General features: G+C 45.0%; 1 protein-coding gene across 1 annotated transcript; it reads left to right on the top strand.

Annotated features, from left to right (window-relative positions):
- Positions 1-12,306: 12,306 nt before the first annotated feature.
- LOC311229177 (gamma-crystallin M3-like) lies at positions 12,307-12,870 on the top strand (the record flags this gene model as incomplete). Its single annotated transcript, XM_084315235.1, has 1 exon — positions 12,307-12,870. The coding sequence occupies one exon, from the start codon at positions 12,307-12,309 to the stop codon at positions 12,868-12,870; it is 564 nt and encodes a 187-aa protein (XP_084171361.1).
- Positions 12,871-14,482: the final 1,612 nt, after the last annotated feature.

Genomic DNA, 14,482 nt, shown 5'->3' with positions numbered 1-14,482 from the left:
GCGTATCTCATCACTCCGCTGGCTGTGACTCTCTTTGTCCCCTGCTCGAGGAGGTTTATGGCGTAAATGTCTTCTTTAGAACGAATGTCTTTCTTTTCGTTCTTAAAGGGCATTGTCTCTAGTGTCCATAGCCTCTCGACATGCTGCAGGAGAGTGGTGTCTTCTTCTGTCACTCTGGAGTGGAGGCAGCTAGTGGCTGCTGTTCGGTTAAGAGATTTAGCGAGGGGGCCTTGTAGTGTCCATCCTAGGCGGGTCTCGACTGCTGCAGGACAGCCTCTGGGTCCTGTATGGACCCGGTCTATCGGGACTATGAGGTCTGCATGGTCGGAGCCTATCAGCAGGGTCGGGGTGGCGCCGTCTATGAGCGGGATAGGTAGTTGACGCAGGTGCACATATTTATCCATCAGTTTGGCGATGGGGTAGGTGTACTGTGATAGTCCTATTTCTTGGCTGGTGAAAGCATTTGTAATCCTATACCGTCGCTCTGGCTGCCCGCTTGCTGCGATAGTGAAGGAGACATTCTCGCCTTTTATCGTCTTTAAATCTCTTCTTATTGTCCGAATCGTCATTTGGTTCTCGCTCCCCCGCAGTCCCAGCTGGGCCGCAGCGGACGCGAGCAGAAGGGTCTTCTCTGACCCGTCATCAAGGACGGCGTAAGTGTCCATGACTTTATCTTGGTAGCTCAATGTTACACGGACTACCTTTAAGAGCACATGGGCGCCGCTGCTGCTGGCGGGGTCAATGTACATGACACTTGCCTTTGTGCTGCTCGATGGTGCAGGTGCAGGCTTTCTTCTGTTACTGTCGTGTAGGACATCTAGGTGGGCTCCGTCACACCGACTGCACCTCTTCTTTAGGCGGCACTCGGCTGCCATGTGACTGCGCGCACATCGGTAACAGCGCCTGTTGGACTTTATCCATTGACTCACTTCTTCTGCATTCATCTTTGTGAACAGGTCACATTGTGACAGCCAGTGTTCCTTCTCGCAGTACGGGCACACCATCTTCCACTTCTCTTTTCTCGAGGGGGTACTGTGGTTCTTACTGCTCGGTACTGATTCTGATTGGTGCATGACAGTCACCGATCTTCTTCCATCGTTTATTCTCCTGGGTCCCTCTCTGGAGCTTGGTGTGCTCCGCACGAACGTATCCAGTCGTAGGCTGCTGACTTCTCTCGCCAGGAAGTCGGCTAGATCGAGGAGGGATGGTTCGGGACCGTTAGGATCACGGTGGTCTCTCTGCCGCCTGAAGCGCTCTTGTCTGGCGGGTGGCAGCTTCTCTAAAATCCTCTCGACGTTAGAGTTGGCGTATAGCTCGTGCATACCCTTTTCTCGTTGCGCTCCCAGCATCCCTACCAGGGACTGCACTTTTATAGACAGGTCGTCTAATGAGCGATTGTCTGTTGCTGGGGGTAGGCGGTCAATATGCCTTATCTCTTGGATTACGTAATCCCATATACGTCCATATCTCTGGTCCAGCGCTGCTAGAGCCGCGGTGTATGGGGTCGTAGAGGTGGCATAGGCTAGCGCTATATTGTGCGCTCGGGGTACTTTCAGGTGCTTCAGTAATATTGCATACTTGTGGCGTTCATCAGCGACATCCACCATCATTGTCTCTAAGCACATCCGGAGCTCCGTGTACTGTGCTCGATTCTCATAGGTGAAGTCTGGAAACGTCGGTGTACCAATGTATGACGCCGTGGATGGCTGATACATCGGCGAGCGTTGGGGGAGAGGCCTCCTAGGCGAGTCTCCTCTTGCGCCTCTCTGTGGGGTGGTACCGGCAGGGTACCATGGCCCGCTGGTCCAGGTGCTATTCCTCGGGGCTGGTCGTGCGTCATGCTCACCCGTGAATAGAGTCGGGGGTCTGTAGCGCAGCGCCGCGGGGGTATAGCCTGGGCTGTACTGGACCTCCTGGTCCGGTGGAGTACTGTGCTGTCGTCGGGCTTGGTTCTCCTCCTCTCCCTCTTCTTCTTCTATCAGGTCCTCTAGATCCTGTAGTCGTTTATTTAGCTTCTCCGCAGTGTATGCCGCTCCTTCCTTGTAGCTGGGTCTCGCTTGGACCGGTCGGGGAAGGGGGTCTGCGGGGGGTATAGGCTTGGTCTGTTGGTCAAGTTCAGGGTCGCTTGCTCGGTTAGGGGATGCTGCCCTTGACTGTTGTCTCGACGAGTTCCTTGAACCCCTGGCGGAGGGAGAGGGTGTTGCCTTGGTGATCAGCTGCTCCATTAGCTGCGCTTGTAACTTGTCGCGCTCGGCTTGTAGTCTGTCGCGCTCGCCCTGTAGTCTGTCGCGCTCGGTTTCGCGCTGGATGAGAGCGAGGTCGCGCTCTGTTTCTCTTTGGGCACCGGCAGCGGCACGCTGGGTGTCTGCTCGGTCTCTTGCCATATTCTCTTCCGTCTGAAGGCGTCTCATCTCCAGGCGTATGCGCTCTTCTTCGCTCCGTTGCTGTGTCTGGAGTCGATCGCGTTCACCCTGAAGTCGATCGCGTTCACCCTGGAGTCGATCGCGTTCGGTAGAGGCTGTCAGGCTGACGAGGAACGCCTGTGATAGCATCCTCTCCGCTTCGCTGGGGGAAGACGGTTGTAGAGGTGAGCCGCTCCTGGCTGTACTCGTTGGGGAGTCCTGGAGCTCTATCTCCTCGGCGCTCTCCTCATCTTGTTCCGTGCAGAGTTCTCTCTCTGTAGGGTTGTCTTCCTCCCGGGGCTGGTCGGGGACTACTTCTTCGGTATTGGCGGGGGGTAAAGGCATGTCAGCTCCCTCCTGGTCCCCACCGTGAGCTTGGTCAGTTACATTAGAACCCACTAGGGCCTCTGTGGTCGGGGTAACCTGGTCGTTAAGGTCAGACATAATTTTACTTTCTACTTTTACCGCGTTTACCGTTTGTCGAAGGCTAGGTAGTTGACTGACAGCGTAATCCTCTAAGTACTGAGGTGTCTGTCGTCTGCGCCGCGGGCGTTCTACGTTAGGAGGACCGTTTCGTGGAGTGTTCATCATAGGCCATTTCAATATTAATAACACTATATTAATATTACACTAGTTACCATCCGGCTCGAAGGACCAATTGTAACTGAGGGGTACAATTCCCTGACTGTATTGATAAGTATGGTATCATTAAACCACTACCGCTTTATGTACTTTAACTACTGGCCACACAGTACATGATATAGATATGATGAACACTTTCCCACCATGAAACCAAGTCCACACAAATGTATAAGTCGAATATTTAATATATAGCAAATGGTATATACAACGTTCACTTAATGACATTTATGATTTTAATGCACTTGTAAGGCAAATGAGTATTCGTAGGCAAATCAACATTGAATGTCCAATCTCTGGTTACGCAGGAAGCAAGTATACAACCTGGTTCTTTAGGGAACTATAGCGATGGTACTTAATGATTATAGCTGGATATACTAAAGGGGGGTCCTGCTGGTTGTAAGTCAGTAGGGGGGGGGGTTAGGAGAGCCGCCGGCGATATCCCATCTGGCCAACAATTTCTTGGGAGAATTCAGAGTGCTGAACACGGTGCCCACAGAACCTTGGTCCACAGATGAATACAGTTGGGCCCTCTTGTAGACGGTAGCTGCCGGTCCACAGCGAAGAGACGTGAGGCGACCTCACTCGGGGTAGAGCGCCGTCTCACCTGGACTCCTCTCGGGGGGTAGTTCCAACACTCACCAGTGTTGGCTGTTATCCATGGCATAAATCAAAGCACCCAAAGCAAGTAGATAATCCAAGCCGTGTAGGGCTCGCCGTCGTCCGGGTAAGGTAATCCAATGTGCAGGTCCACTCGTCCTAGCCCAGAACTCCTTGGATGAAAGCACCACACGTGGTCTGCCCAGCCTGGTTAAGACTCTAGATAACGCGAGGAAACGATGGGGGTACTACTCACTGTATAACTCTAACCGAACGATGCACCATACATAATAGACTATTATTAACTTAATAGAAATACGTCCCACTCGACGGTATAGTGCCAAACTATGACAATTCAACTATTAATCCACACGATGTCTCAATGCCATTCTGAGGCCAAGTTGACCATACTGCACCACACGTGTATCGTGGGTGAGGCTTAACGTCTTGCCACTAGGTTGGAGGGTAAAGAACTAAGGGCTAAGGGACTAAAAAGAAAGTTCTACTTTACTTGCGCCATATATATATGCGCTGTGAACAAATAGTACCATTCGTATTTCGCCAGACGTATTCCTACGCGGAACCGGGCTAGTAACGACATGTTCGTCGGCACGATTGAACTTGAACCAAGGGGCTTGGCTGCTGGCGCCAAGTTCTTGTCCAATGAGAGAATGAAACTATTATGGGCTGTTAGTAGACTAAAGGGATATTCAGTGTATATGTACAAGGAATATACAAGGGATATCAAACGATATACAAATACTATTAAATATATATCCATAAATAAATATATATATTCGGTTTAATCTGATCCTTCACAACAGCAAGGAAATGACTAAATCCAGATTCAACCCTGCCATTGGAAAGAGGAGCCCTTTCCCTATCCATAGATGTATGATTTGGCCATAATAAGGTCAAGGTCAAGTTCAAGGTCAAATATGAATTCATAATTACCCACACACACACCCAGCTCCCCCCCCCCCCTCTCTTACCTGCCTCCACAGAATCTGGACTCCTCTCTTACTCTGCCCCCCCCCCCAAAATAGACCTAAAATAGACCTTACCTTTGTAAGAAGGTACTCCAAAATGAATAATCCCAGTAGTTCCATCGCGATCGTCATTACCACTGTGCATTGGGCCTGGCTAGAATACGGAAAACAATAGGTTTCAGGCGAGCAAAAAAAAGTTGTTATTTATTAAAATTGTTACCAAGATATTTACAAAAGTACTTACGAACATGTTCGAGAATGAGGACCAATGATATCACAATGATCCTGCTGGCTAAGCAAAGATTGACTAGGCCCAATCTTTTCTGAACCCTAGCAGGACCCTTCCATTTAGGTGCTAGCTTAGCCATTATGCCTCGCTTCTGCTTTTAATGGGGTGATCTCTGGTCCACACTAGATCGGCCGGTTCAAATATGACTTGCCAATGCTTTAAAATTGTAATTAACAACCTTGTTTCTCCTGGGGTTTGCTGATATTATCCTAAATCAAATCCTCTTCATCCTCCCTTCCATCCACCACGGAAGCCTCACGCCCATATATGGCCAGCACTCCTTTACCCCCTGTCACTCAACTCAGCTGCACCTCATCTCCTGATTCACACGCTGCCAGGCACCTCACTCTACACAGCTGTATCCCATTCCCTGATCACCAAGACCCTACTTCTACCGGAGGATGCTGACCAGAAGTCGTCGTGGTGTATTATCATTACCTAGGTACTACGCCTCAGTCCGAAGACAGGGCCCTATTCCCCGTACCTGGTTCAACTAAGTCGATCAAGATGTCATTATCCAGATTCAGTTAACCCGATGTTTGAAGCCGGGATTTTCCTGTTCCTCGAAGGTGGATTCAGTCTCGTTAACTCAAGCCAGACTTGAGACCCAGGATAAGTGCGCGCGGCCGCTCCAGTTGAAAAGCCAGCACGTATCGATAGCAGAGATCCTGATTATCTAGCGGCATTGATTGATTAATTGATTTAAAACTTTATTAACATATTGCAGTACGGCTCAATCGCCTCGCCGACAAGTTAAATGCGTTATCTATAGGCTAATTTTAAGTCCCTCATTACCTCAATCAATCAGATTATATTTCTTTAAACTTGCCTGCTGGATTGAATAATCAAATGAGATCTTGCTAGCGAAAATAATTAGTTAAACTGTTATACAGGATAACGATACGGCTCTCTTCCCATTGATTGATGTATGGTCGATCTTTTACTTATCTCCACTGTGGTGTAACGGGTTCTTCTTTTGACTTTCACGCAGACGACCGGGGTTCGAAACCTAGTCTTCCCCTTCTTTTTGCGATGTAGGAATAATTCAATTTGGTGCACGTTGAGAGCTATATGAAGAATGACATCCTCAATGCATGTAGATTTATAATATTTTAACTTAAAACCAGGCTACTTTGGCGTATAATCATTAATATTATATTCCAAAAAATTATATTGGAAACACAGGGTTTCGAACACCGGTCGCTGGGTTGCCAGGATTGAGCACTACCGCTGCGCCACTGTGCCAGATGGGATAAATTCATTGTTTATACATTAATGAACGAGAGACCCGTGTTTAGAATATTATTTTTTTTTTAATGAAGTTTTATCTCTTTATCCTCATTCATTAATGTGACGTCAACGGCTCATTCAATTTCTCAAATCCGTCAAACAGCGCATCTCATCAGACATCTTAATCCCAGTTACAATTAAAATAACCACATAATGTGTACATCGCACCGAGCGAGCGCCACGGTATATATAACGTGCATTATTTAGGACAAAGTGAATTTAGTATCAGCATTTTGGGTCTATTTTACATTTCAAAAGCCCCCTCTGGAAGAATGGAGCACAAAAACGTAATTCAGAATGGTATAATGCAGATCGTAGACTGTGGGAATAATTTCAGGAAACGGGCTGTCACTTCTTTGCGGGGGCGTGGCGATGGTTCATCCGGCTAACTTGAACTTAAACCCTGCTTTCGACCAGGCTCAAACTTTTGGATCTGTTGTCATGGTGATTTGGACAATCCAGGTACGGGGAACCGGAAAGTCCGGCTTAAGTCAGACTTCACCGAAAGTTATCCGGCTAACTCAGTTATCCAGGTACGGGGAACGGGGCCCATGCTAGACACTCTTGTGTGATTATTCCCTGTTCTAACATTCCTTCTCTTGTGCCCAGGACCTCCGTTCCAGCGAGCCCCTGTCTGGACCCCTGGAGCTTTACTAAGGAGTTCCTGCTCACTCTCTCGACACGGACCTGTGTCTTCCGTCCGCCGTAGCACTGGAGTGCACCTGCTCTCATTGCCCCAAGAACATTCCCAATTCCTGTCTGCTTGGGGAATACTATTAAATATCCTGAAACGCTCCATTCTCTCCTCTCCTGTGTTCAGCGATTGGGCTCTGCTTAAAACCCATTCTCACAAATTTACTGTATTTTTATGGCATTTACACTTAAAGTAGAAAAACAAAAGTATTCTGTAAAATAATACAGTGAATTTCCTGTGGAAAAACATTTATTTTTTACAGTGTACTGTAATGATTCATTATGCTCGCGTATACAGTATGTGTGTGTGTGTGTGTGTGTGTGTGTGTGTGTGTGTGTGTGTGTGTGTGTGTGTGTGTGTGTGTGTGTGTGTGTGTGTGTGCGCTGAGTGCATCTGCCTCATGCATCATCACCAAGCCATTTCTCCGGCTACGTGGCGTAGTGGGCAAGGCGCTCGCCACGAATGACGGAGACGCTGGGCTTGCCTGTTCGAGCCCAGCGCTCCACATTGCTTTCAGTTTAGCTGGCCATCTGTACTAATACACATTGGCCGTATTAGGGGGTGGGAAACTGATGGGTGGGGATCGGGCGTTGTGGACAGCGACTCCTACAGGTCGGTTGGTGCGCATGCGCAGTAGAATCAGGAAGTGTCGGGGGCAGCGTGAGCCTCCCACGCGTTACTCCTCGCCACTGAGAGATCGAGCTGCGCAGGTGAAAAGATGCGACTGCTGTTACCTCAAGTACCGGAGGGGACTTGTGCTATGTATGACTTAGTCCACATTGCAGCCGGCTTGTGGGAGGCAAGAAACAGCGTTCGTGACAGGGGAGGGTTGAATTGGATGATACGAAATTGGGATGGGAGAAAATATATAGAAAATGGGAGAAAAAGTGGATAAAAAAAAAAAAGATGTGCCCGAGCAATGTAAGAAATAAATAAAACCAACAATAAATAATATCATAGAGAACAAGAGGTATATGGAATATGAATAGTCTATTCCACTATAGCTACATCCACGTGATTGGGTTCAGTTCTTATTTATTTATTTATTTTCGGACATGGTTCGTTGAGTCATGACTATACTGTATAATTATCATTATAATTAGAAGTGACACAATCCCCAAGGATTTCTCCCAAAGAAAGCTGTTAAAAACACGGACGCACACCGGTCTGTCCGATTGGGAGCATGTCTATGTTCCCCGGGTCCTATGTTCCCCGGGTTCTATGTTCCCCGCTTTGATTGATTGATTGAAAATGTTAGACCACCAGCCCTGATTCCAAACTCTAACCTTAACCAGTTCGAAAGAGGGCCTAAGCTTAACCGTTCGAAACAAGGCGGACATTAATAATTAATAAAATAATAAAAATTTATAGAATTTTCTATTTATTAATCAATCAAAGCGGGGAACATAGAACCCGGGGAACATAGGACCCGGGGAACATAGGGATGATCCCGTCCGATTTACGTCCGACTTACGACTGCCTTTTCGAGTTCGTAAACGAATTTACATTATGAAGCCGTTCGAGAATGGCGAATAAGTTCCTAAATAGAGTTATGAAGGAATTCCTTGGTCATTTTCACGTATGTCCGTTCGAGAATGAGGACCATTGTGTGTATCTTTTCCAGAAGCTTAAGTTACAGTATATCTCGGCCCCAGTGAGGCATGTTCATTAGGGAAATATGTAACCCCTCCATCTCCAGCGTTCCATAGTTTTAATCATTCTTTTTTATTTTGTTAATTTTCTCATAGGACAGGAGTACATGGTTGATTATGATAATTATATGTTATGTATTTATTTCCTTCCTTCACCTTTAACCTCTCCTCATCACTTCCTGTGAGAAAGCATAATGTGATGTGGGCGTGGGCAGGTGAGGGGAGAAACACAGAGAATCCATATAGAGAGACATCACTTGTGTAAAGGAAATACTGTGTGGATACCTGATTCTTTGAAGTCTATTTTCCTGCCTGGATCAACTGAAATTTAAACTGAAAGGATTGTTTCAGTTTTTATTTTGTTTGTGGATTAACTGCGATTTATATTTGGATTCACACTGGATTTGGGATTTTGATGGTTTTTCTGAATATTGTTTGTTTTGCTGGACTTTTGCTTTGAGGACTGTGACGTAGGTGGGTTGGTCATTCCCATTATTATTGATTTTGTAACACCATGTGAACATCAGGTTAGTATAGGTAAGTAATATTGTGTTTCATTGTATATGGTACAATGTTTATATTAATCCTCCCTTTGTTTTTAATTTCTCAGGTGCCGCCCGCCCTTTCCTGTAGATTGGCTGATTGCCCGATGATGAGGACAGCTGAGGGCAATCACTCATTAAGGGGCGGGTGGATAAAACCTGAGGGCCTGCATACCCAGTCGCAGGGCCTTTTGCCATTATCCAGGATGGTTTGTTCGTAGTGTGTGTGGATGGTTTGTTCCACTGTGGTGTGGAGCTATGTGAACGTAGGTTCATATATGTTTTGTAATAGCCTGTTGTGTCTTAATGTGCTGGGTGGTCTCCCAGATTGCCAACCATGTGGCTTTTGGGTTGAGTACTGTGACACTGGGTCACTTATGTGTTTATAGCGTTCCCCCCTTGCTTCCCAAATTTTATGGAGTTATTAGTGTAGGTGTATCATTTACCTTGTTTGTTTCATGTTTATTGTTATTCCTGTTTTGTTCTCCCCTTCCCTTGTGTCAATTTGTGTTGTGTGTTTCATTCCCCATTTTGATACAATAAAATATCATTTACTTTTGAAAACGTTTTGTTCATTTCCTGCCAGGACCTGTGCTTAAAAGAACTTACTGGACGGGTTGGGTTCACAACGACCCGGTCCAGGTATTTTGTGTTATTATTATTATTATTATTAGACCTTTGTTTGTGACACGGACTCATATTTTTGGAATACAACTTTTTCCCATGGAGACACTTTACATTAATTTGGCTCTAATGACTTGTTTCATGATTATTGAAGGTGGGCTTCTATGAACATTGACTTCCCTACCCTTCCCTTCTTTATTGCTATTTCAAGTTTCTTTAATAGTTGTCATACAGAAGTACAGAATACTTTTATACAAAAATGCTTCTTACTGTTACGCTCCAGAGACTGTGCAAGACAAGATAAGTATGAAATAAAATAACATAGTATAGCATGTAAATTAGAAGTAAAAGAAATGAGGTCACAGTGTTCAGTATAGACATATGTACAATGTTCGATGCAGAATAGAAGTAACTGAGTTACCATATAATATACAATATACTATGCAGTGTACTAATATACAATACTATGTAGTGCAAGGCAGAAGTGGGATGAGGTGCAATTTAGGTACAATTTACAGTAGGTGTACGAGTTGTAGTGCAAATCCTTTATCAATCAATATAAAGTGTGTTTGTGTGATCTAAAGTGTGGAGAGTGGGTGCTGCAGTGTGTTGTTTGTTTAAGTGAGTGTGTGCATGTGGGTGTGTGTGCTGTGTGCATTTGATGGTTGTTGCATAGTGTTTATTGTTCGTTTAGCAGCCTGATGGCCTGGGGATAGAAGCTTCTTCTGAGTCTTTCTGTGCTCGCCTTAAGACTCCGGTATCGCTTGCCTGACCGCAGCAGTTCAAAGAGGCAGTTGTTCGGGTGGCTGGAGTCCTTGATGATTCTCTTAGCCTTCCCCCTGCACCGCTTGTTGTAAATGTTCTGGAGGGTGGGAAGCCCCCCTCCAATTGTGCGTTCGGCTGAACGTGTCACTCTTTGTAGTCTGCTACGGTCTTGTGCAGTGCTATTCCCAAACCAGGAGGTGATGTTGCCAGTCAGGATGCTCTCTATTGTACATGAGTAGAAGTTCCTAAGGATCTTCTGACTGACTTGGAACTTCCTTAGGCACCTGAGGAAGTAGAGGCGTTGTCGTGCCTTCTTCACAACACTGTCAATGTGTGTGGTCCATGTCAAGTCCTCGGATATGTGGGCTCCGAGGTACTTGAAACTGTTCACTCTCTCAACCGGTGCCCCGTCGATACTGAGGGGGCTGTAGTCCTTGACCCCCGACCTCCTGAAGTCCACAATCATCTCTTTTGTTTTGCTGACGTTCAGGGAGAGGCAGTTCTCCTGACACCACTGTGACAGATTCTCTACCTCTTCCAGGTAGGCCCTCTCGTCGTTGGCAGAGATCAGGCCCACCACTACTGTGTCATCAGCAAATTTGATGATTGTGTTTTCCGGTGTTAAGCAGACCGTTACATAATTGGTGGCCCCTACAGGGACCTTTTAGTAATTTAGTTTAATTTAGTATTGCCTTCTGTTATGGAAGAAGAAAATATAATTGACTAAGTCTATGAAGAACCTTCACCAGACCTCTATCATTCCACTAGATCTGAGACACAATCTAGTGATGGACTTCATGGCAGGTCCCTTTGTCATACGTAGAAATGCAATAAGAAGATAAGATAAGATAAGAATAAACGTTATTGTCCAAGAGGGGGACATTTACTAGGAACATCAGTGCTGCATCAGTCTGCGATAACAGTGTAAACAACGAAGAAAAATATATACAATCATTCATTCATTCAGTTAGTAAAAAGGACTTCAGACAAATATGACAATGCATAGACATACAACCATAATTCATAAGTAGGTAAACTCATTTCAAAAGTTTCAAAAAGCGTCATATTGCACCTTTCCCTTGAATTGCACATTACTCTAATTAAATTGCAACAGGATTTGGACTTGGACAAGAAAGAAAGAGGTGACTTCATGATAGCTGATATTGTGGATTGTCTCAGGTCCCTGTATCTTGAAGATGTCCCAAAAATAAAACAATTCCTAATACTAATGTTACACATGAAACAGCAACAACAGAGAAGAAAAAAGTACCTTCCCTTCTTTATTGCTATTTTCTGTGTTTACGGGTGTTTAAGTAGACCGTTATAAACTGTACCAAATCATGACATCCGTGACCAAATTAGTGTGAAAGAAAATGCGGTTATAACTTTGAATTGGGAGTATCACAAGGAAAACAAACGTACATTTATAGCTCTGTTCATTGTAGTTTCCATGGACACAGTGGATAAACAAGGCTGCACAGAAACATGAATTTAAATTATTTAACAATTTCGGTTCCTATTTATAAAAGAGTAATATGGGGGAACAATAATATAATATTTATTTAATGTGTTAAGGGAAAACAATGTGAGTATAGGAAGCACTGGTTACTTTACAGTAAAACACCTTTCGAAAGGTTTTTTAGGGACTAGTTTAAATTGTGGGTGAGCCTCAGTGCTCTATGGGCTTCTATAGTATGTTATGTTGCTGGGTCAGGGTCTTTTCACAATGGAGACCTCTGGTAGTCAGGTATAAAAAGAAAGGCTTCCATCAGGTAGGTAGTCAGTCCACCAACAGCAGCAGCAGCAGCTCACCAGCCAACATGACCTCCACCGACATGAACATGATGAATAAGGTCACCTTCTACGAGGAACAGAACTTCCAGGGCCGCTCCTATGAGTGCATGAGCGACTGCCCCGACATGTCCTCCTACCTGAGCAGGTGCCAGTCCTGCAGGGTGGAGAGGGGCTGTTTCATGGTCTACGACCGCACCAGCTTCATGGGAAACCAGTACTTCATGAAGAGGGGCGAGTACTCCGACTTCATGAGCATGATGAGCATGATGGGCATGAGTGGCAACATCAAGTCTTGCCGTATGATCCCTAATCACCGTGGCAACTACAGGATGAGGATCTATGAGAAGGAGAACTTCGGAGGTCAGATGATGGAGCTGATGGATGACTGTGACTCCATCATGGATCGTCACCGCATGTCCAACTGCATGTCCTGCAACGTGATGGACGGCCACTGGCTGATGTACGAGCAGCCCCAGTACAGAGGCAAGATGATGTACATGAGGCCTGGAGAGTACAGGAACTTCATGAACATGGGCATGAGCGGCATGAGGTTCATGAGCATGAAGCGCATCAATGATTCCTGCTACTAGATGGCTGTGGACTCAACAAACCAGTCAAATTCATGAATAAAACATAATTTTTCATTTAAACAACTAAACAAAACAAGGTTTCATGGCATTGTCATTATTAAGCAACACGTGTGCAACATTACAACAGTGCATGTATTTAAAATTGAACGTAGCCTCTGTTATGGGTCATTTAGGAATGTATCATTTTAACTGTGAAAAGATCCTCTGGGTTGATGGTGGGGTAATACATTTGATTTGAAGTTAATGTGATTACGGTACTTCAATGCAAGCAGTTGAACAGTAACTACAAAATGATGTCTATTAACAAGGACTATGTTGGAGCTAATAGACAAAATGCAGTGTTCCACAGTCAACCTTCACTCATACTGTAGAATCTATTATAATTATAACACAAAGAATAATAATTACTTAATAATTACTACCCTTTCCTGCCTGGATTGTTTCCATTTTTGAACATACCTGTACATCATTGAACTGAACTTTTGTGGAATTGAAGAAGATTTTTGGAATAAGTGGACTTTTTCCCGTGGAGACAATTTACATTGATTTAGCTCTAATTCCTTGTTTCATGATTATTGAAGGTGGGCTTCTATGAACATTGACTTCCCTTCCCTTCTTTATTGCTATTTCCGGTGTTTTTAAAATTGGTTGTCCCTACACGTACCCTTTAGTTTTAGTTCACTTGGACAAGAGTGAACTAGATCTGAGACACAAGAGCTAGGGATGGACTTCATGGCAGGTCCTTTTGTCACACGTAGAAATGCAATTGTTGATATTGTGGATTGTCTCAGGTCCCTGCATCTTGAAGATGTTCCAGAAACAAAACAATTCCTAATACTAATGTCACACATGAAACAGCAACAACAGAAAATAAAATGTATACTCTTACCCTTTGTTTACTTTGGACCCCAGCTGACCTTTTTTCTCCTCAACCAAATCCACTGACTGCCTTTCAATGTTTCTTCGAACATCTCATTTGCCAATATTCGCAAACTCCACCCACCGGACAAACCATAGCTTTCCATCCGCACTGTTCAGTTTCTGCTGCCAAGTCTGCATATCTAAGCTTTTTCCTTTCATAAGCCTCCTCCACTGAATCCTCCCAAGACACGGTCAATTCTATAAAATAAACAAACTGCTGACTAACGGACCATAATACTATGTCAGGCCTCAAGTTAGTGTCATGGGGTGGACTCTTGATAAATTGTGTGAATCACGTATTTTGATTGCTGTTACCTTGCTGTGACTTATTCTGTTTGTAGTGTATTTTGCTGTGATTGTGTAGTGTATTTGCTGTGACTTTGCTTTAACCTCACACTATTAATTTAATCGATTGAAAACACCTGTGCGACTACCTCCAGACAATTTCACAACTTGCTTGGAGAGCAACACGGCTGGTAGCCAATAGGAAGCAGGATCCTTGATCGGGGCAGCCTGTAAACAGGAACTGGGGACGGGCCTACGGGTGACCGCCGGGTATGAATGGGTTCAGCTGGCAGACTACGCCACCAACCTTTTAGAGTAGAGTAGACACTGGTATATATAAATATAAAAACAGGTATAGGTTCTTGTGGGAGGGAGGAGCAGTACAGCGGCAAAGGACAGAGGACTA

This window comes from Notolepis coatsorum (assembly GCF_963971535.1).
Source record: "Notolepis coatsorum genome assembly, chromosome: 5".
In the NCBI taxonomy this organism is placed as follows: domain Eukaryota; kingdom Metazoa; phylum Chordata; class Actinopteri; order Aulopiformes; family Paralepididae; genus Notolepis; species Notolepis coatsorum.
This window is presented reverse-complemented; position numbering and strand designations above follow the sequence as displayed.